This window comes from Prionailurus viverrinus, chromosome E3 (genome assembly GCF_022837055.1).
Source record: "Prionailurus viverrinus isolate Anna chromosome E3, UM_Priviv_1.0, whole genome shotgun sequence".
Lineage (NCBI taxonomy): Eukaryota > Metazoa > Chordata > Mammalia > Carnivora > Felidae > Prionailurus > Prionailurus viverrinus.
In genome coordinates, this window is record NC_062576.1 from 23,209,628 (window position 1) to 23,232,254 (window position 22,627).

At 48.6% G+C, this 22,627-nt stretch overlaps 1 protein-coding gene across 1 annotated transcript; it reads right to left on the reverse strand.

The window, feature by feature from the left end:
• Positions 1 to 2: 2 nt before the first annotated feature.
• On the reverse strand, positions 3 to 15,320 carry PLK1 (polo like kinase 1). Its single transcript, XM_047838009.1, has 10 exons — positions 9,814 to 15,320; positions 8,980 to 9,148; positions 8,079 to 8,223; positions 7,003 to 7,096; positions 5,396 to 5,615; positions 2,449 to 2,604; positions 1,386 to 1,463; positions 1,039 to 1,193; positions 755 to 937; positions 3 to 509 (listed from the first exon to the last, which is right to left on the reverse strand). Exons 1-10 carry the CDS (start codon positions 10,219 to 10,221, stop codon positions 303 to 305), a joined length of 1,815 nt encoding a protein of 604 aa, XP_047693965.1. The 5' UTR covers positions 10,222 to 15,320; the 3' UTR covers positions 3 to 302.
• Between the last annotated feature and the right edge of the window lie 7,307 nt (positions 15,321 to 22,627).

Sequence of the window (22,627 nt, forward strand, 5' to 3'; positions counted from 1 at the left end):
AAGAAGATTCACGTGTTTAATGTATATAAAGGCAAGGAAAGGACAGTCCCGGATTCAAGAGCAATATTCTGTACAATTCACATGGCGGGGTTGAGAGGGAAGGGAAAGAGGCCATAGAACCCACACCGGAACATGTACAAAAATAACTTACACGGAGACACCCACCAGCAAGGATAATGTAGCTCTTCCCAGCCCCCAGGGCCGGGGGCCACATTCTAGAAAACAGCACCGTGGGAGCTAACCAGTACGGGCCGAGGTGCCGGTGGGGGTGGGAGGGGCACCAGTCCGGAGGGGAGGAAGGCCTACGAGGAGGCCTTGAGACGGTTGGTGGCCGAGCGGGAGCTCAGCAGCTTGTCCACCATGGTGCGGGCGTAGCGCAGCCGGCTGGCCAGCTCCTTGGAGCAGCCATACTCCTCCAGCAGGCTCAGGCGGTACGTGCGGAAGTCCCGCTTCTCATCAATGTAGGTCACGGCTGCCATCAGCGGGCACAGGATGAGTTTGGTATGGTCCTAGGAGGCAAAGGAGGGCAGAGAGATGGAAGGGAGTTACGGGCGGGCGGACTGAAGGCCCCAGCTGCTAGTGTATGGGGGACTGGCGGGGAGACATTCTGGCCGATGAGGGGTTCCCACCCGCCCACTCTCTTCCTACCACCTGATGCCAAGGATGGGTCCCATGCCGCCCCACCCAATCCAACCCTGGGGGCCTGCTGCCGGGCACAGGCATCCCGCCCCAACTCTTCCCCACCCCGGTTCACCTGGAAGAAGTTGATCTGCACAGAGCCGTTGCTGAGGTGCAGGATGATGGCGCTGCGGGTGCGAAACCAGGTGCGCAGGTAGGGTAGCCGGGCGAGCTCATCGCCTTCCCGAGGCGTGATGTTGGCGCCTGCCTTCAGCAAGTGTTCACTCATGTAGTTCCGGAAGTACTTCAGGAGGGTGATCTGGTTGGAAGGGGAGGGAGGGAGGCCAGGGTTGGAGACTGACCCCTGGCAAGTGCCTCCCTCCCAGCAACCCCAGGCCGCGGGGACCAGCCAGCACTCACCTTCTTCATCAGGGAGTTGGGATGGGAGCTCACAGTGAGGTAGGACTCTGTGCCATCACGCTCTATGTACTGCAGGCTGTCGCCGTCATTGTAAAGGATCAGGCGTGTCGAGTCGTTGAAGAGCACCCCCACACTGTTGTCGCACAGCTGGTACCCTGGTAGGTGGAGGGGGGCCTCAGGACGGGGAAGTAGGGAGCAGGGGGGGCACTGGGAGCTGGAAATGGGATGCCTGGGACGGAGAGGAGATTGTTGAGAGGACCTGGGAACCGCACAGGGAAGAGCCTGGAACAGCTCGAAGGGTCACCTGGCTTGATCTGAGCCGCCCGCCCGTTCTGGAAGCAACCTACCAAGGCCGTACTTGTCTGAATAGTCCACCCATTTGCTGACCCAGAAGATGGGGATGCAGGCGGGATCCTCAGCCTCCTCTGTGACAGAAGCAGACAGACTGTTGGTCAGGACCAGCCTCCTCCCCTCCAGTGCATTCAGGTGGCCGACACCAGGGAGGGATGCTGGACACCCTGCCTGGACTCAGTCAAGAGGTCTGGGACCCCAGAGGAGAGCCAAGCAGGGCTGTGTCACCACCAAGCCCTGGCAAGCAACAGGACGGACAAGTCCCAGGGCAGAGCACCCTGTTCCTTTCATTTTACAGTCCATCCATCCACTGATCAAAGGCCTACCGTGTGCCAGGCACTGTCTCAGGTACAGTGAGCAAGGGCCTAAAACCCAGGCTTCATGGAGCTTGTGTTCTTGCTATAGGGACAGAGGCTGAGCAGCGTAAATATGGATAAGGTCTCTAAGTTACTTCTATCATGGTGAGAGTCAGTGGCCAACAGACTAAGTGAATTTTCTGGTCCGAATGACTAAAAAAATGTGAGGCAATATACAATTCCAAGCATCTCAAAATGTCATGTTCTGTGCACGCAATAATCCCCTATTTAAATGCAAGAAACAAATATAGAAATGAAGAATTATGGAGAAACCCACAGCAGCTGAGGGGGATGACAAGTGCTAGGAGTGGGGGGTGGGGAAATGCTCGTGGGCAGACATCGGGAGGATGTGAGATGTGGAGGAAGCACATTACAGAAGAAGGGAGGGGTAGGAGCAAGAGTCCCGAGGCTCCTGCAGGTGAAGCAGGACTCCACAGAATGGCAGAAAACAGCACGTGCAGATGTGTAAAGGCAGCATGCTGGGGTTCTGGAAGACGGAGACAGAACAAGTGAATCAGAAAAAGAAAGGAGGGGCCTTGAATGCCAGGCTACTCCATTTGGATTTTGTTCTACAGAAAATGGGGCGACTAATGGTATTGGGGTGATCGGGGCCTGGACAAGCCACCGACCTGCTGCGGCCGAGACTTCCCTGCCCTCTCCAGATGCCCAGGCGCCCCCGCCCCCAGGCCCCCACAGTGCCTACCTTGTCTCACCAGCCCCCGCTCTGAGGGCTTAGAGGCATTGACACTGTGCAGCTGTTGCAGCATGTCACCTAGGTGGCCGTCGACTGCCTCATTGGTCTCCCGGACCACTGGTTCCTCTTTCTCCCGGGGCCGCTCGGGCGTGGGGTTCTCCATGCCTAGGAAGATGATGACACGTGCTCCTTAGCTGGGCACAAAGGCAGCAGGGTGGGAGGGGCATGGGACCCTCTACCACGGCTGGTATTCTTCCCAGAGAAAAATCATTTTAGCTGCCATTGCTATCGGTAAACTGAGTCAGTGTGGGATTATAGAGCAGCAGGTGCCATGCTCACGTGACAGGAACGTGGTACTCACACCTCCAGGGCCAAGGCAAGCCCTTAAGGAAGGTTTCCCGGCCACAGACACTCAGCCGCAGAGCCTCAGACACTCAGACCTCTACCCCAATGCTGGGCATTTGATGAAAACAGGAGATTTTTTTTCCACCCCTAAATTTTGTACAGATGTCAAAAGAGTCTGAAAAGATACCCTTTGAGATTTGTCTCATAGGCTCTATTTGAGTGGTAGAAGCCTGATGATTTTTATTGTCTTTATGCTCAAGTGTTTCTTTCCCGACCAACACATGGTAGTTCTTGTAGAACATGATTTTTGTCTTATATTTTTAAGATCAGAGTTTTCAGTTAAAAACAAACTATGCTGTACTAAGAACTTAAATGTGAAAATAATAAGATATTTGGGATTTGCTTTAAAAACTCTAGGAAAAAGGAGAAGTTGGAAATAGATCAAAGTAAGTATAGGCAAATGTTGCTAACTACTCAAAATGGATGATGTATACATGGGGATTCTAGTACAGTTAATTCTACTTTTGAGGAAGTTTGAAAATTTCCAGCAGATCTTAAAAAAAAAATCCCTGGTGTTCAAATTCAAAAAAAAAAAAAGGAATCTTTAAAATGGCAATATTACAGCCCAAAGAATAAATCCATGAGTGTGCACTAATGTACATAACCAAATAAATGAGAGAGAAATGACAGCTCTTCCTTATAGAAGAATTTCCATGAATTCAGAAGGAGAGGGGAAGAGAGGAATTTGCATTAAAACACCTCAGTAGCAACTGCTACAGCCAGATCCACAGAGCTCTACCTAGGATGCTAACATCCCTGGGCAAGAGTTTGAGGAAGAACAGGGTCATCTCAAAGTAGCTCGGCGAGACATGTATTCATTACAAAGGGAAAAACTGTAACTCTGCAGTGGAAAAGTCCATCAGGCACTACCCTAACCAAGTGACCAAGATTAACATCACCGATAAAATGAAATGGCGAAAACAAAAAAGGACATCCTTAACGGTATTAGATTACGACAGGAACAAATGAATTTATGTTAAATTGGTGCTATATTCACCCAAAGAAAAAAAGCATTTCAAATGACCTTTTTAAAAACATTATACATCCTTAGTGAAATACTCTAAGGAAAATGGTACTTCAATAAAATGTCATTTAATAAGAGGAACTTGTGTATAGATGCTGAAAAAGTTATGCTTATTAGTGTGAGGAAACAAGAGGGTCAGTTGAAAAGAAATACAAGAATAAAATAAAATCACGGGTGCCTAGGTGGCTCAGTCGGCTCAGGTCATGATCTTGCATGCGGTTCTGGATTCTGTGTCTCCCTCTCTCTGCCCCTCCCCCATTCGTGCAGTCTCTCAAAAATAACATTAAAAAAATTTTTTTTAAATAAAAATAAAATCAAAGTCATAATATTGTATTTGGACACTCATAAATTACAAAAAGAAAAGTAGTAACTCCACAGCTGACAAGATTGTATCAATGTTGAATATCTTGAACTTGCTAACTGTGTTATGTGAATGAATCTTTGTTTTTAGGAAATACACACTGAAGTATTAAGTGGTAAAGGACAGGAAGTATACCACTTACTCTCAAGTGGTTCGGGAGAAAACAGTGGATACACACAAATATATAACTTTATATATATTAAAAAGAGAAAGAGGTAAATGTAGAAAAACGTCATTTCGTGGAGAAAAGGAGTTGTAAGATACAGGAGCTTCCATTTGTCCACCTTTTCATAAGTTTGAAATAATATCAAACTAATGTGGTGAAAAAAATGTGAGTCAGAAATAGCAGTACAAACTTCAAGTTTTTCCCCCACTGTATGTACTTCCTCATTTTGTCCTCTGAAGAGAATCAGACACAATGACAACCCAAGCAAGGTTGTGTAGTCTTATAAAAAGTGGCTGTCCCTTAAAAAAAACTTTTTTTTAACATTTTTCTTTTTTGAGAGAGACAGAGAGTGAGTCACAGAATCAAAGCAGGCTCCAGGCTCTGAGCTGTCAGCACGGAGTTCCACGCGGGGCTCAAACTCACAAACCACGAGATCATGACCTGAGCCAAAGTCGGACACGTAACTGACTGAGCCACCCCGGCACCCCTAAAAAGTGGCTGTCCTTTTAAAGAGAGACCTACTGAAGCTTATGGGGGTAAAATGGCAAGATGTCTGGGATTAACTGCAAGGAACAAAAATGGAACAGTGAAGCAAACGTGACAAAAAATTTTGCTAACTGTTGAATGTGGGCCGGGGGTGGAGTGTAGGGGTCCAGTGCATTATGCCCTCCGTCTATATTTGGAATTTTTCCTATTTTTTTTCAATGAACCACGAAAGAGGGATGTTAGGAATTTTTTAAGTAAGAGTTTTGTGAGCATGGCATTCAGTCCACTCTCCTCTTTTTGGGCACAACAGGTCTGGCCCAGCCATGGTAAGGTCTTTCTTGCTAGGGCTGGCCCAGGGGAAGCAGGGCATTTTGCCCTGAGAGGATGGGAGGCCACGGACTCAAGGACTGGAGTCAGTCCTACTGCACACCTGGGTTCTGTGGGCCATCAATCCACACATCTGAAGCCTAGGCTCTCTCTGGGGGTCTGCTGTCTACGCAAACCCTTGTTTTACCTTTATTGAGGACTGTGAGAGGCTTCCGGTTGCTGGGGTCCAGACTGCTGGGAGCAATTGAAAACCGTGGTGCAATGGTGAGGCAGGTGATGGGGAGCCGGGCGGGGATATAGCCAGAAGTAAAAAACTCGTCATTGAGCAGCTCGTGAATGGTTGGGCGGGCAGTAGGATCTGTCTGAAGCATCTTCTGGATGAGGGAGGCGGCCACAGGGTTGATGTGCTAGAGCAGAGAGGGACAGCTGTAAGCAGGAGGTGATGGGGGACCCAAGAGCAGCACTGCCATAAAGGAACCGTGGCCCCTGGGCCACATGCATGGCTCCCATATACCATGTTTGGTGGCCACATATCTACCAGGTGCCCCACTGTTGGCTTTGCTGAGTTGACAAGTGTCAACCTAAGTTGTGAGAATGATCACTTCTCCTTCCTTTTGAGACTCAATTTTAATGTGATTGCCCCTGAATTTTTTCTCGCATAATTTAGGTTGCTCACCACTAGAGTAGTACTTGAGAATGTAGGCTGTGAGGTCATAAAGACCTGGTTTAAGTCCCTGTTCCGTCCCTAATACCAGCTAGGACAAGTGACCTGACTTTCTAGGGCCTGTGTGTCTTCATCTAGAAAATGAGACGACATAGCACCGAGCCTGAGCCCTGCAGGGTTCAATGGGAGATAACCCAGCACAGGTCCAATGCATAGTGACAGCCTAGCATTAGTTGTGCGCTTACTCTGTGCCAGGACAGTGTTCCAAGCACGTCATGTACATTAGCGTGTTTACCCTTCACATAAAACAAGGGGTGGCAGTCTCTATTACCATCTCTCGTTTGCAGATGAAGAAACTGAACACACGTTAAGCGCCTTTCCTAAGAATACACACCTAATGAGTGGTGAAGCCAGCTCGCTCACCCACTCTGAACCGTCTGAACCCTTCAGGATCTGCCCATCGGACAGTTAAATGATCCTTTGTGACAGATTTCACCTCTCTGCCCTTATGGAGATGGGGCTCTTGATTTCACACGAGTCAAGGATCCCAAACTGGAAAGCAGCCTTGAGTCGGGCTTCTGCAGAAACAGGCTACTCCTTTCAACGCGCTGACAGCAGTGGTTGTGAAAAGGCACACCACTCTGGATTCACAGTGGTTCAGGATTCTGTGAGCACTTAGTGTATACAAGGCGCTCTGCGAGCCGCTCCAGGGGTAGTAACTCCACCTTATAAGTGGGAAACTGGAAGCCAAAAGATTCAGGCCATTTGCCCACTGTGATCTGGCTGCCACGTGGCAGAGACCAGTTAACTCGAGAAGGTCCACTTCCAAAGCTGAAGTGGCACTTCTACGTCTGCCTCCTGCTCTTCCCCCCCCACGTTTTTTGCTCTTTACACATTTTGGGTTATATGCCCAAACTCTAAGGATCTACAGATCCTCTCCCCTTACAATAAATGCTTTTGTGCACACCTATCAAGTTCTGTATGTTATTTCAGACACAGATCCACTAAAGCTCTGTGGCTCCCCTAGCAGTGGGGTTGACTTATCTCTAGCCCCGGGATATGATTAGGCTCAGTAAGCAGCTTTTTGGGGGAAAACAAAACAAATTTAAACTTCAAGTGTTTTTAGTCACCTTGGGAATACTGTAGTCATTTTTCTTGATCCGGAGGTAAGTCTCTTTTAGGCAAGATGTCTCAAAAGGTGGTTTGCCCACTAGCAAGGTATACCTGTAAAAGCACAAGGTGGGTAGATTTGGCTCAAGGCTCGCAGCCAAAACCTAGATGCCAGAGGAATCATCTCAGGGCCAGAAGGGAGGCCGGGCATCTGGAAATTCTGACCTTCAGGCCCCTGAGGACAATCCTCAAGCCCACGGGAGCCAGGATATGGGCCGGGGTGAGCCCTCAGAAGACCGGTGATAGCAATAGTGACTTTTCAACTATAGCTTGTGGTAACCTGGGGCCCCAGAAGCTGCCAGCCAGTACAAATCAGGTCCAAGTGCGTGGGCTACCTTCCTCTACAGAAGCAGCGCCATTTTGATAGTTCTGTATTCAAGGCCTGGAGCTTTCAGTTGAAAAAGCTCCAGTGCAAATAAGTATGAAAGCCATTGCTACAACTCATTTCTAGCTCTCCAGTACTCAGATCAACGACAATAAAAAAGAGAATACCCGAAGGGCCCAACCCTCTACCCACTGCCCACCCACCTCAGAAGGCCTCGATCCAGATAGACTACAGGCACCTCCTTCTGTCAGCTCTATTCCTGACCTAAGTCCTCCCTCCCAGGGCTGCTTTCTAGATTGGTGCTTCTCAAACTTTACTGCGCATGGGAATCACCCAGGGATCTTGTTAAAATCCGGATTCCGATCCAATCAGTAGTCTGGGTCCTGAGATTCTGCATTTCTAACAAGTTCCTAGGTGATGCTGCTGCTCTGTGGACCACACTTTGAGTAGCAAGGACCTAGAACAGATTTAGGGGGACACTCCCACCCCTCTCCCCCACCTTCCCCAGACACACAGCCCAGGCTGCAGGAATCCTACAAGATAACCTGTGACAAGGAAAGATATGGAAACTGGGCTTTGTTTTGGGGCAATCTGTTCTCTGGAACAGCCTCTCCATAGGCAGAAAGGTCCACAAGGTCAAGTCAGCCAGGTGAGACATCCAAAAGGGCCCTTGCTTAGGCCATGTGGGTCCTGAGACAACTCCCAACTTACATGATGCACCCAATGGACCACACGTCCACCTCGAAACTGTGCCCTTTCTTGCTCAGCACCTCAGGAGCTATGTAATTAGGAGTCCCACACAGGGTCTTCTTGCGTTCCCCGTCATATTCGACCTTGGTTGCCAGTCCAAAATCCCCTGGGACAGAGGGAGGAAGAGGGGGTGCTCAGATGCTAGCCTCTGTCATCTGCCAATGCAGAAAGCTGGTACAGGTTTGAATGTCAAGAACAGGGTCATTTCCCCTTTTTCCCTATATCTTGTAGGCAGCAGGGCTGCCCAGGCTTCCTCCCACCCTGCTGGCCCAGGGGAGGGGCCTCCTAGGGAGCCTCCTTGCCCCCCCTTCCTTAGAAAGGAGGGCCCTTCTAGAAGGGAGTTGATGGAAACAGCACAAGTCAAATGCCTTCAAGGATCAAGCAAGTAAAGGTCAGTACTGCTATTTGGCAAGTTTGTGAGGAAATGATGAGTGGTGAGGACTGTGGCAAATCCCAGGGGGTCTAAGGGGAACAGCTGCTTTTCAGCCAGGCAAAGAGCAGCCGGAAGGGATGCTGTCTCAGAACTGCTGGAGCTGCCAACAATATATGTTTAATATGTTTAAGAGGAGTCCAAATCCAAATTTGTATGTCAAGCATCCCAATTTGAAAAATGGAAACTAATTCAAATTCTTCTTTTAAAAAATTACTGCGTAGGAGCACTAAACAATGCGTCTGCAGGATACTGGCTTGTGGCTCTTTATTTTAAATTTTGGTACTAAAGAGGGATTCTAGAAGCAATCAACAGCCCAGACTTCTACCGTCCTCTTCCTCCCTCCCTGCCTCCTTCCTATTTTCCCTCTTCAGCACCTCCTCATTCCCACTTCCGGTGGTGTCAAGCACCCCTTCCGGGTCCAGCACTCACCTATTTTCACCTCCAGATCCTCGTTCAGGAAAAGGTTGCCCAGCTTGAGGTCCCGGTGAATGACCCGGTTTCGGTGCAGGTACTGGCAGCCAAGGACGATCTGCCGAAGATAGTAGCGGGCTTCGGGCTCTGTCAGTGCTTTCCTCCGCTTGTGCAACTCCAGGAGAGACTGGTTGGGGTTAAGAGAGGAGGAATGCGGAGCCGGTAACGATGCACTGGATAAAGGCAGCCGAGGACGCCCCACCCCCACCCTTATTTCTTCTCTAGAACAGCTACGATCCGTTCTCTCCCCTAAGCCTGGCCACAACCAGTCACAGCACCCCTTCTCCCACTAGCTCCCTCCCAAGCCCCCTACCTGGGATACCTCTTCCAGACCCACTCCTGGAAGCTCAGAGTTCTCAGTATCCCTCCCCAGGCCTTTTCGTAGCAGCAGAGCCCTGTCCAGCCGCCTCCCTTCCCGGAAGCTCCTTGGTCTGGCTCCAACCACCCTCTCCCTGACCCAGCCCTACTCCGGAAGCTCCGGGTCTGCAGCACCCCTTACCCGGGACTCCTCCCTTAGCAACTCCGGAAGCCCTTGCGTCCATTGCCAGGATTCTCCTCCGACCTGCGCCTCCCCCACTCCGCTCGACACCTAGCGTCCAGGAGCTGCCTTCCCTAGCAGCAACAGGGCTCGAGCGCTACTTAATCGCAACCCCTTCCCCTTGCAGCTCCAAGTGCAAAGCACGCTCTCCTCGAGTCCTTTACAATGCCTAGCCCAAGGTTTCCAGCACCTCTTCTGTAGCAGCTCCGAGCCCCCGGAGCCCCCAACCACGGTCCCCGGGCAGCGACACTCACTCTCCGGCGGCAGAGCTCCAACACCACGAACACGAAGTCGTTGTCCTCGAAAAAGCCGTGGAAGCCTACGATGTGCTGGTGGGCGAGACTGCGGTGAATGGATATCTCCATGGACATCTTCTCCTTCTGGTGAGGCTTGAGCAGCAACGACTTAGGCACGATTTTGCCAGCGAACACCTCCTTAGTGTCGGCGTCCGAGATCTCGAAGCACTTAGCAAAGCCGCCCTTCCCCAGAAAGCGTCCCCGCAGGTAGCGCCGCCGGCTGCGCGGGTCCACTAGGACCTCCGGGATCTCTTTCGCCGGCGGAGCGGCCGCTGGAGCCCCGGGAGCTGCAACTCCGGGGCCCCCGGCTTTCCCTGGGTCGGCTGGTGCCCGCGCCAGCTTCCCTGCAGTTGCCGCCGCACTCATGTTCCCGGAGTTGCTCCGCAAACCTAGCAGAGTCTGGGCAGAGACCTGGCACCGCTTCGCTCCTCCTCGAATTCAAACGCGGCGCCGGGAACGTTACAAGAGCCTGCGCGCCACTGATTGGCCGCGGGGATTTAAAATCCAAACCCGCCCGCCGCGCGGCACGATGGGAGCGCTCTGCACCGCTGCTGCCTTTAAACCCTACCCAGCCCGGGGTAGGAGAGAAACTTGATTGACAGGCACTCGCTGGGCGCAGACACGTGGGATGCCTGGGAAACCGTACACGGCGTGGGGATACAGAGACCCAGCCCGAGGAGAGGGGGAGTTCAGGGCTTCTCCCTTTCTCGACGGCCAGGGAGGTTCCTGCAGTTCCCATGCACCTCCTCCTGGAAGCTTTTCCTAACACTTTCCTCCACCCCCACCTGCCTTCTAGATTATAACCTCTGAGAATAGAGACCTGGCGGCTCAGCCTTAAGCACTTGCCTCTGATGTCCTCAGCTCCAAGACACCCCAATAAACTAAAACTCAAGTAAAAACACGGTGCTTGCCAGCTGCTCCTAAGCCCCTCCGGAATATAGAGCAACTCTACTCAAAGCATATATGGTTCAGGGATCACCAGCATCACCATCACCTGGGAGCTTGTTAGAAAGAAAATTTCAGGCCTTACTTACCCCAGACCTCCCGAGTGAGAAAGCTGCCTTTCAGTGTGAATGCCAGGTGATTCCCACACATCCTGATGTTTGAGAAGCACGGTACCAGGCACCCCCACAATGCAAGAAAGTTGTCTGGCTCGCTCATTGCTAGATTTCCCAGAGCCTGAAAGAGTGGACCCTCAGGTCTTTGGTCTGAGGACGGATGGCTGGTTGGCAGAATGCCTCGCAAGCCGGTAGGCCAAGGCCAAATTGTCCTGCAGGGGTGTTGTGTTTGGCCTCCCACATTTGAAAACTTGGATTCGTTTACAGCACTTAAAACTCAAGAGAGCTCACATAAAAATTCAGATTTGTGGCTTTTCCAAAAAAAAAAAAAAGGAAAAAAAAGCAAAACAAAACTAGAGGCTCTGACTCTATACCCACATACCTTCCCTGTTTGCCGCTGTTCTCAGCCATCTCCCTCTGCCCATTTCCCTGACTTTCGAAAGTACTGGAGTAGCAACCCTAGAACGGCAAAATACCCAGGTTAGAAGCGCTTTCTCTGTGCCCCTTGGCGCCCTATGATGTCTCTGATAGAGCCCAGCAAATATCAGCCATATTATTGTAAGTATATCTTTACCTGCCTCCCAGTAAATGCAGAAGCAATGATGACATCTTTCCTAGCCCGTGTCCCAAACTCCCAGAGCAATGCCCAGTAAAAAAGGGGGGTAACTGAAATGTTTGCTGAATAAAAGGAAGGTTTTTTACTTTTACTCTGGTGATGTGTAATCTCTTTATTGAAGCTTAAGATATGTAGAAAGCGTATATATCATAACTGTACAGCTCAATGAATTTTCACAACTTGAACCCACCCCACATAAACAACACCAGACTGAGAAAGAGAACACTACCAACACCCCAGAAGTCGCCCTTGTTCCTGTTTTGGGAGTCCCCAAAGTGCCCCCCCCCCCCAGTTTGATGATTTGTTAGGAGACTCACAAGACTCAGCATATAGTCTTACTGACAGCCGGCTATAATTTATTACGGCAAAAGGCTACAAAGCAAAATCAGCAAACAGAAAAAAGTGCATAGCACAAAGCCCAGAGGAAACCAGGTACAAGCTTCCCAGAGCCTTCTCGCAGTATAGACACAAAGAATACTTAATTCCTCCAGCAATGAGTTATGACAGCAAGTGTGAAGTGTTATTTGCCAGGGAAGCTCCTTAGAGGCTCAGTGCCCAGGGTTTTATACTGCTGGCCCAATAGGCTGGCCAAGTAGACACCCTCTGCCTGGCACATACCAAAATGTTGGATTCCTGGAAGAAAAGCAGGCATTTAGCATAAACCATACTGTCTGCACAGTTTAGGCACAGTGAGCCATTCTTACTATTTAGGTAATGGTGAGAACCCACTCAAAATCCAATTACCCAGATGCCAGCCAAGGGTCAGCCTTGCAAACAAGGAGAGCAGTCTCAGGCTTACTGTGTTAACTCCCTTCTGCGCTGTCCATCCCCTTGGCCCTTGGCCTTGGCTCATGCTTCTTTGCAGCGAATGTATTATCAGTAGGACCCCATGCAAAAAGATGAGCCCAAACTGCAGTGCTGATCTGTTATGCCTGCCAGGGGTCCCGTTAACCATCAAAGTCTACTTTAGATATAATGTTATATGTCAACTATACCTCAATTAAAAAAATAACAACAGTCTATCTTAGAAAGCCAAGTGGCTTCCTCCCTAAACTTCTGTATGATTCATTTTTACCTGGCCCCAGGCACCAATTCAGGTACAACACAGCTGTGGCCAGTAAGTTCAGGCTGATCTGAAGCCTTCCAGGGCTGAGGCAGTGTGGTGACAGGGCACAAAGACATTAGTACAGTCCCAGAGGGCACATGGTTCCACTGGAAATGAGTTTTCAATGTTAGGGTACCTCAAGCAAGACATATGTTAGGCAGTGAAGGGTAACAGGGCCCCCAGTGTAAGCCTCTTACCACGGTTCTCCCACCCTAGGGCTTCCAGTCCAGTCTGGAAGATCCAGCCAGCCCTTGGTATTGGAAGAGCTGCGTGAAGGCAGTCAGTTCCAAACAATTCTACTTGTCTGTGATACAAGTGTCCCCATCTCATGAGTGTGCATTCTGTGTGGAAGTGCAGGGCCCTGGCCCCCTCTGTCGTCAGAGCCAGGGCTGCCTGGTGTGATCACAGGCTCAGCGGTCTGAACTCAAAGCACTCCAGAGCATGGAAAGGTAGCACTGGAGCTTTCTGTGAGGAAGAGGGGAAAGCTTCCAAGATTATAGATGCCCGCCACCATTTCCCCCAGGCTCTCCAGGGGCCAGGACTTTGCCTTTTCATTGCTACAAAATCTGTAGGCCCCGCTGTTCAGCAACCCAACGACATTCTTCCAATCCCCTCTTAGTCTCCTCCAGGCTTTTTATCTGCAAAGGCTGTATCCAAGAGACACAAATACATTTTTGCAGATAAACATTTTTATCTAACTTAACCAGAAAGACAAATTCAGGCATTGGTCAGGATGTGTTACAGGGGTTGAATTGTGTCCCCTCTGCCATTCCTATGTTGAAGCCTTAACCCCCAGTACCTCTGAATTGTGACTCTATTGGGAGACAAGACTTTCAAAGAGCTGATTGAATTAAAATAGAATCACTAGGGTAGGCCCTCATCCAAACTGACTGGTGTCCTTAGAAGAAGAGAAGATCAGGATACAGACAGCACAGAGGGGCGACTATGTCAGGACACGGTGAGAATCTATAAGCCAAGAGAGAGGGCTTGAGAGAAGTCAAACCCACCAATACCTTGGTCTAGGACTGTAGGCCTCTAGAACTGTGAGAGCACATATTTCTCTAACTTAAGCCCCCCAGTCTGAGGCATTTTGTTCTGGGAGCCCTGGCAGACTAGTGGAGGATGAAAGCTTGAATTTTCAAAAGTTTCCAAATGGGTGTACATCATCTCCCATTCCTTTTATTCAGTGAACAGCCTAGATCAATCCCTCTTGAGACAGCTATATTCAAATAATGAACCTACCTTACTAGGTGTGTATGGGGGTGGGAGGGTGCAGTAAGGAAATAGAATCAGGCTATCAGCCCACTGTGGTTAAGCTGCAACTAGTCTAGAAAGCCGAACACAAGTCAACACCAGTGAGACATCCTTGCCAAGAAGGCCCAGAGTCTGATCTTCAACAGCAGTGGAGGGATCACAGTCCCTGTGATGTGCCCTCCCCCAACATTGGCAGGGATCACAAATCAGGATGCAGGTAGCCTTCGCATTTGCGGCAAAGAGCAGACCAGCAGCTTGATTGTAGATGGTCCCATCAGAGAATAAGCCTTCTCCTGTGGGCATGTGTATGTGGCCCGACGGTCCGGCCAGCATCCACGATGTAGGTTTTCATAATGAGAGCTCTACAGAAGGGGTCCTAAACCTTCAACGGTCCCAGGGTCTGAGTCCTATTCATGGAGCCTGTGTCTGCTTCCAGGTCAGCACAGCTCCTGCTGGGGCTGAAACAGCTCACAGAGGCCAGTTTTCAGCTTAGTCACATGCAGACTTTTACAATTAGTGAATCTGGGATTCCAAGAGAGCCAGCTGCTTTTCTTTGGCTTCTTGCAGAAAGTCATACTGCAGTACCAGACAGCCATGGTCCAAGTCCAAGTGACAAGCAAGGCTTCCTTTTCATGTTGTCAGTCTGACCCACTCAAAACCATGTACATCATGCTGGCCTGGCATCAGCCTCTAGGCGTTGGACATTTCACCTAGGGCTCACTGGCAGTGCAACTGCTTTTTCAAATTCCAAATGTGCGTTTCCATCCAGAAATTGCTTCTCTTTTCATGTTGTCTCCCCTTCCAGAGGTTCCAACAGACACAAATCATAGCAAAAATCAACAGTTACATGAAAACTTGTTCTGGTTCCAACACTCAAAGAATTTAAACTCCAACACACCCGCCAGAAGCTGTATCTCACCAACACCTTCTTAATTTTTTTTTTTTTGCATCTTTCTTTGATTGGGATGATCCCTCTAGCATTTATGAAACTGTGAAGTATGTGACATTTTAAACCAGTTTTATATTTCCAGATACAAGAGCTACAAAATACAAAATCATTTTTAAAAACTTCCCTTTTTTCCTCATTGCAAATTTACTCAAACCCCTAGCAGTAAATTCAGCATCAAGAGAACTGTTAATTACAGGCCTGAAGTGCTCTTTTCTGCAGAGGCAGAAACAACCCCCAGAAGATAAGACTTTTAAGCAATGGAATCAACCAATAATACATTTGAAGGCCACTGAGTACCCACTGCATGTATATTCTATTTATTCCATTTAGAAATGGTCGCACGCTTAAAAGACAAAGCATTGGGCACCTGGGTGGCTCAGTCAGTTAAGCATCCGACTTCGGCTCAGGTCATCTCACAACTCATGAATTCGAGCCCCGCATCGGGCTCTGTGCTGACAGCTCGGAGACTGGAGCCTGCTTTGGATTCTGTGTCTCCCTGTCTCTCTGCCCCTCCCACCCCCCCCCCCATACTCTGTCTCTGTCTCTCAAAAATGAATAAACATACAAAAAAAGAAAAAAGAAATGACAACGCATTGAAAAAACAGTAATTCCCTTTGACGTTTAGCAACTGTTTTCTTTTTCATATTCCCTTCTAGCTCTTGTCAACACGGAGTTTCCATTGATACAGCTGCAGTGATGCCACATTAATACAATCATCTACAGAGCGTCAGTGATACTAACAGTGAGCCCTCACTGAGCACTCTGCATATACCAGGCATGGGGCTAACAGCTTTACGGAGATGATCTCACTGCATCCTCAAAAAGACCTTATTCCCATTTTGAAGATGAGGACACGGGCACTTCCGGATGAGGTTACTGCCCGAGGTCCTGTAGCCAGGGAATTGCAACCCAACTCTGCTGACTCCAGAGTACGCCTCATCCTGCCTCTGGGGGCCTTGTCGGTCTGGCCAGCCGCAAATCCCAGACTCACTTGTTCACTCCCTCCCTCCCTCCCTCCTTACCAACAAGCAATACGATATATTGGTTAAACTGAAGAACTCTGGGTTCAAACCCTCCTCCTTACAAGCTGTGTGACATTGGGCAAATTACTTAACCTCTCTGTGCCTCTATTTCCATGTCTATAAAATGGGGATACTTAAAGTGCCCATCTTCTAGGATTCTATCTGTGATGTGCCCATCTCCAAAGGTTCTTGTAAAGAGCGTCTATGAGGACAGCACTTGAAACACACCGGGGACATAGTCATGTCAGTTGTTGCTATTATTATTGAAACAAAAAGAACCTGTACCTACACTCAGGGAGCTCAGAGTCTCCAAGAGGCCTTAGAGTTTCTGAGTCTCAGATTTCCTTATTCTCCCCCTCTGGCCCTACTGCTTTCGCAGGCTCTCGCTGTTCCCATGCGAAGTCAGAAGGTGCACTCAGCAGACACCGAAGGTTGAGATGAATACAGCTGAAAAGAGGGATGTTGGTAGGGCCCAGAAAGACCATGGCCGAATGTCTAGACCCAAGGTCTGAAAGCCAGAGAGGGTGTGGACTCCATTCTTGTCTCTTCTCTTGGACGATTTTCTTATGCATCGACCATATGTGTGATGCCCAGCAGACTTAAAGATACAGAACAAGCCATCTCCTCTCCTCGGGGAAGCAGGTCGTCCTGCACTAACTCTTCTTGCTCCAGGGTCTGGGTCAGAGTGCCTAATGAAAAGTAGGTGTGCCCAACTCACCAGCAAAAACTTCAGGAAAACAAAGAATTAACTGACTGGGCAGCAAGGATGGTCCTCAGCATCAAGTGCCTTGGAGGCTCAGGATACTGGGGGACTGCATAAAACATGGATTCTAGCTCAGTCATTAATTAGCTTTGTGACACTGGGAAAGTTGACTTAACCCTTCTGAAGATCAGTTTCCTCCTCTGTATAATGAGTTCTAAAAATCCCTACTTTTTTGACAGGAAGATTAAATGTTTTCTAATAAGTGCCTGGAATCTGGTAAGTGCAAAGCAAGGAAGGGTGATTTCTGTTTCCCATCTCTTCTTTGTGGTGGATTGATTATAAATGAGCTGATGTTCTTTCTAAATTTAAAAATATGTTAGAATGCTGTACCTTACACTATGAAGGATTTTACTCAAGATTTTTCACTTACTAATAATAGTTGTTACAAACTACCAGTCACTAAGCACTTACCCTGAGCCAGGGCTCCTGCTTTACACGTCTGAGTGCATTTAAATCCTCATAACAACTCCTAGGCATCTTCCCCATTTTATTGATGAGAAATCTGAGGTTCCACAAGGGGAGATAACTTGCCCAAAGCCACAAGGCTAGTACACAGCAGGGCTGGGGTTTGATCTTCCTGCCTCCAGTGCCCACTCTTCACCACTGTGACCTGAAAAGGGGCCCCCAGGCCTCCATTGGGGAACTCTGTTTCTTTGGCTTTCTCTCCCCTACTAAGCTATAACATCCCTACCGACAGGATCTGGCTCCATCTTATTGTCTACTGTATCTCCAGGGGTTAGGGCACCGCCGGGCATTCAGCAGTGGCTCAAAAGGTATTTGGTAAATGAGCAAATGAGTGATATAGCATGTGCTCAGGGCCCCACCTTCCGAGCCCTAAAGGTAGCAAGTGCATATTCTAGAAAAGCACATTAGTGGGGGCTCTAGAAGTGTTTCAGTGATCATGGACTTGGAGAAACTGGTCCAAGCTGGCAGGACACTTTGTTGACAACTTTTTTGAAATAATCAAGCCTTCACACAATGTTTCAACACTGCCAATGTCATTACAGGGGCCTTGCAACTCCATTGAAGCTACCCCCTGGGGATCAGCCAGCTAGCTCTGATCACCCAAGGCAACCATCCAGGTCCATTAATGTCAATTTGTCCTAGAGAATGGCTGAGGGCAAGTCAGAATGTGTCTGGGGCTCCATGTTCTGGACTCTTGTGGGCTCTCACTGGCCACATCAATACACCAAGAAAGACCTACCTAGCCACCAAGATCCCTTCTTTATAGCTGAGAAACTTCCAAGGATGTATTAAATAGAAGTAATGTTTGTCTGATTCACTTCAAGTCTGCCATTACCCACATGGGTCAGTGACTAAGGAAGCGTGGCCTCAGGCTCTGAGTGAAATGGCCCATGCAGAAGTGACTAATTCTGAAGCCACTGCACATCCCAAACAACCACAGTAACCCTGTGCAACCACATGCACCAGAATCAGTCAACAGAAGGCACACGAGTCAGTCATTCAACCTTGCCCCCTGTACCCGGGATCTTGCAACATAACACTTATCTAGGCTGGGTAGGGACTGAGGGGAGGAGGGGCTCACCCCATTAAGTATGGGCTGGATACCCACAGGCTCACATCTGACTCCTCAGGAGCTCACAGCTAGTGTGGGCTCAGACAAGAACACAAGTACGTAACTAGAATTCTACCTAGACCTTGACAAGGGCTCCTCTAACAAGGTGCTATGGGGTCCACAAGAGAGAAGTTCCAGGCAGAGTAGCATACTCTAACTGGCTCTTTATTATTATTACTTATTTTTTTAAGTTGGCTCCATGCTGGACATGGAAGCCTGAACTCCCAACCCTGAGATCAAGACCTGAGCTGAAGGGTGCCTAGGTGGCTCAGTTGGTTGAGCATCTCTTTTTTTTTTTTTAATGTTTATTTATTTTTGAGAGAGACAGAGAGAGACAGAGTATGAATGAGCGAGGGGCAGAGAGAGATGTGGAAACAGAATCCAAAGTAGGCTCCAGGCTCTGAGCTGTCAGCACAGAGCCCGGCATGGGGCTCGAATCCACGAACCTTGAGATCATGACCTGAGCTGAAGTCGGACGCTTAACTGACTGAGCCACCCAGGCACTCCGAGCGTCTGACTCTAGATTTCAGCTTGGGTTGTGATCTCGTGGTTCATGGGATCAAGTCATGGTGGGTCAGGCTCTGTGCTGGCAGCACAGAGCCTGCTTGGGATTCTCTCTCTCCTTCTTTCTCTACCCCTCCCCTGCTCATGCTCTCTCCCCCTCAAAATAAATAAATAAACATAAAAAGAAAACAGAGGGGTGCCTGGGTGGCTCAGTCGGTTAAGCATCGACTTTGGCTCAGATCATGATCTGGCAGTTCATGAATTCAAGTCCCACATCGGCTCTGTGCTGACAGCTCAGAGGCTGGAGCCTGCTTCTGATTCTGTGTCTCCCTCTCTCTCTGCCCCTCTCCTGTTCATGCTCTGTCTCTCTCTCTCAAAAATAAACATTAAAAAAAAAAAAAAAAGACCTGAGCTGAGATCAATTGTTGGACGCTTAACCAACTGAGCCACCCAGGTGACCCTAAATGGCTCTTTATCAACACTTCACTTTGGCTAAGCAACATCCTCCCTGTGCCAGGCCCAGGTACAACCAGAGGCATCCCACCCCCAAGACCAAGGGTAATGAGAGATTGGACAGGCAGTAAGAGTAGGCAGGTAAACAGAGGGCAGTGAAGACAAGTAGAGAAAAGGAAGAGGCCTGAACTGGACAGCAGATGATTTTTCCTGCCCAGCATCCATTCATCCCCTCTTCTGGCAACATCACCCCCCACCACAGCCACCCAACACCAACTCTCGAGCCATGTGAGGATGTGTCCCTGGTCTAGGCAATCAGTGCATTCTACCTTCCTGGACACAGTGATTACTTGAGGCTGAATACATCCCAGGTGTGGACCAATAATAGCCAGGTCCAGGGGTTCTGTTAGGGAAAGGGAGCTCTTTCTACCAATAACTGGAGCTACAGGGTCACTCGTGAAGCCTGAGAATGAAGTCAGCTCAAAGGAAAGCAGAGTCAAGAACCGAAGAGACAGATCCCTGATGATGCTGTTGTGAGTCTTGGAATATGGCTTGAAGCCTAACCTGGCCCTGGCCTTATCAGCTACATGAGCCAATTAATTTCCCCTGTCCCCTAAGACAACTGGAAAGAGTCCCAGCCGAGGTCTCTCCCATCTGTCTGCTCTTCGGAGAGTATTGAGAAGACAAGGAGACTTTCTTCTCTGGGGTTTTAAAGGTAATTATCTAGTGACAGATTGTCCCTGGGGTGAGAGCCACCATGGAGACAGAGTCCAGCTGGCCTTTCCTAGGACACATATGACCACCAACATCCTTTCCAACAGTATCAGTAACGAGTAATTATAGACTTGTTTACTATTTGTAGTAGCTATTATTTGTCTGCCCAGCATCTTGTTTTGGTGATGGGCTCTGCTGTTCCTCAGCCATGGGGGGGGATGGAGGAAAGCTCATGACCTACATCAGGTTTATCATAGGGCTGCACACCCTAGGGCAGTGATTAATCCAAGAGGGTATGGGACTCGCCAGAAACCACTGAGGACCTTTCTATAAGGATTTTCCAAATTAGAACTGGGGGGAAGAAGCCTCTCTCTCAGGGCTAGTAAGCTGGGAGGGTAGAATCTGGAGCAGTCAGCTGCCATGGGCTCCAATGCATGAGAGAACCCGCTTACAGTAGGAGAAAAGGAAGCCAACACAGACCTGGGAGAGCTTGCTTACTGTTTCCCTGTGTCCAATCTCCCCCTCTCCCTTTTACTGTTAGAATCTCCTTCCTCAGAGTTTTAGCTATGCAGCCAGTGACTAAATTTGCCTCCTCCCTTGTAGCTAAATGTGGTCACGTGACAAGATAGTAGGAACTTGGGTATTTGATGGTTTCCTGGAGCCCACACCTATCTGCGCTGAACAACCTGACTATCCCCACACTGCTAGGTGAGAGACAGCGACTGTAGTTCAGTGGTCTCTTTGTTACAGCAGCCCAATCTGTACCTTTACTAACGTACAGGTGAAAAAGAAATAGAAAACAAAGAGCCATATTGGGTTTCAGTCTCTGGATATAATTATCCCTGCAATGATAATGTTATTACTTGCAGAGTGCTAGGAACGATCTTTAATGTTTACATATAGTACCTCATTTAATCAGAACCAATTCTATGGGGGTGCCATTGTCATCCCCATTGTACAGCTTAGGGTACAGGGCAGAGAGATTAAGTAACTTGCCCAAGGTTCACATTACATTGCTTCCGAAGCTAACCTTTTCCATGATCTGTTGTGTAAGCCAATAAAACCCCTTTCTTACTTAAACTGGCTCGGGCTGGATTTCTGTCACTTGCAACAAAGCATTCTAACTGGATTTTTATCTAATCTAGCTTGCAGATTCCTCTATAGAGTGCCAACTATATGGTACAGAATTTTAAGACACTATTTACTGACTTCAAGCAAGACACAGTTCCCATGAAACCTGCTCCCATTTAGCTCTTAAACGACCACTGCAGCTACAAGACAGCAAGGCACATTGCAAGGAGACAGTCTTCTCAGGGGGACAATGGGCTTCCTGCCTGGGGCAGCCACTGCTGGATGGTTCATCCCATACCCACTCCCAACCCCCTTTCCCTTGCCTGCCTGAAAAAGCAAAATACTTTCTCAGCTTTCTGAACAGTGAGGGCTGGCTAGATGATACAATTTTGGGCAATGAAAGGTTTTACAACAGAGAGGAATTCCAGCGTAGTGATGAAAAGTATGGGCTCTACATGCAGACTGCCTTGACTCACCATCCCATCAGATGTACAAATTTGAGCATTTTACTTAACCTCTGTTCCTTGGGGAAGAGTAATGGTACCTACCCCTGGTGGTGGTGAGGACTAAAGAAGTTAATAAATGTGCAGAAGTCAGAAGAGTGCCTGGTACATGGGGGAACACTATGTAAATATTAGTGACTGCCATTTTTATCACCTGTATGTGCCAAAGGTAGAACCGCCTCGAAGGTGTATCATTCCGTACAAGCAGCAAGGTGCAAAGCTGCACGCCTACTGTGTGCTCACAGTTGTATGAATACACAGGCTGCGGTATGCATTCGTATCTGCTGCTGCATGCAGACAGTCTCTGGTAGGACACACCAAAACCTGTTCAGAGTAGTTGCCCCTGGGCAGTAGAATGTGCAATCGGGGTTCTAGACTGGGAAGTTCTACTTCACTGCATGTCCCTTTTCCACTAACTGGATTGGGTTTTTGGAATCTCGTACATGAGTTACTCAAGGCTTTTAAAATTGTGTTGAAGAAGCTTTTAAAAGATCCCACTTTCTCTTAATTTTCACTGTTCACCCACAAGATGGGCAGTCAAAAAATTATATGTCAATTACATTTCAATGAAGCTGGAAGAAATAAGTTGAAAAAGAAAATGGACAGTTGCATAAAGTGGTACGCTTCCTTTTGGAGGTATTCAAACACAGGCTGGGTGGTAATATGTTAGACATGCCCTGCAGGATTGCACTAGCTAACAAGAGGGTAGTTTAGACAGCAACAAAGCTCTGCCAATTCCAAGATCTGCCTTTATGGTGGCACGAAAGGAGAAGTGAGTTGGGGGAGATGCCAGGAAATGACATCAATCAATCAAAACAAAGTAGAAAACTGCAACCATCACAGACTACTGATATCAAGTAGGACGCACAGCAGATGTGCTCCAAGGGCAAGCCTAGTCTCATCTTACCAGGGCACAGCTGAGTAACATGGCTATGTTGTCAGATAGGCATGGGGGGTGACTCCTGGGTCAGTCACTTCTTCATTGTATGAACTGGACCAGTTACCTAAGATCTTTGAGTTTTTTTCTCATCTGTAAAATGGGAACAACATCCACCTTACTGGGTTGGTGTGAACCGTGAGCAAACCAGTGAATGTCAAGTCTGTAGGAGGGCACCAGGCGTGCAGTAAAGTGCCCAAGGAACTGAGGTAGCCATCACTGGAGATAGAGAAGGATCACCTTCAAA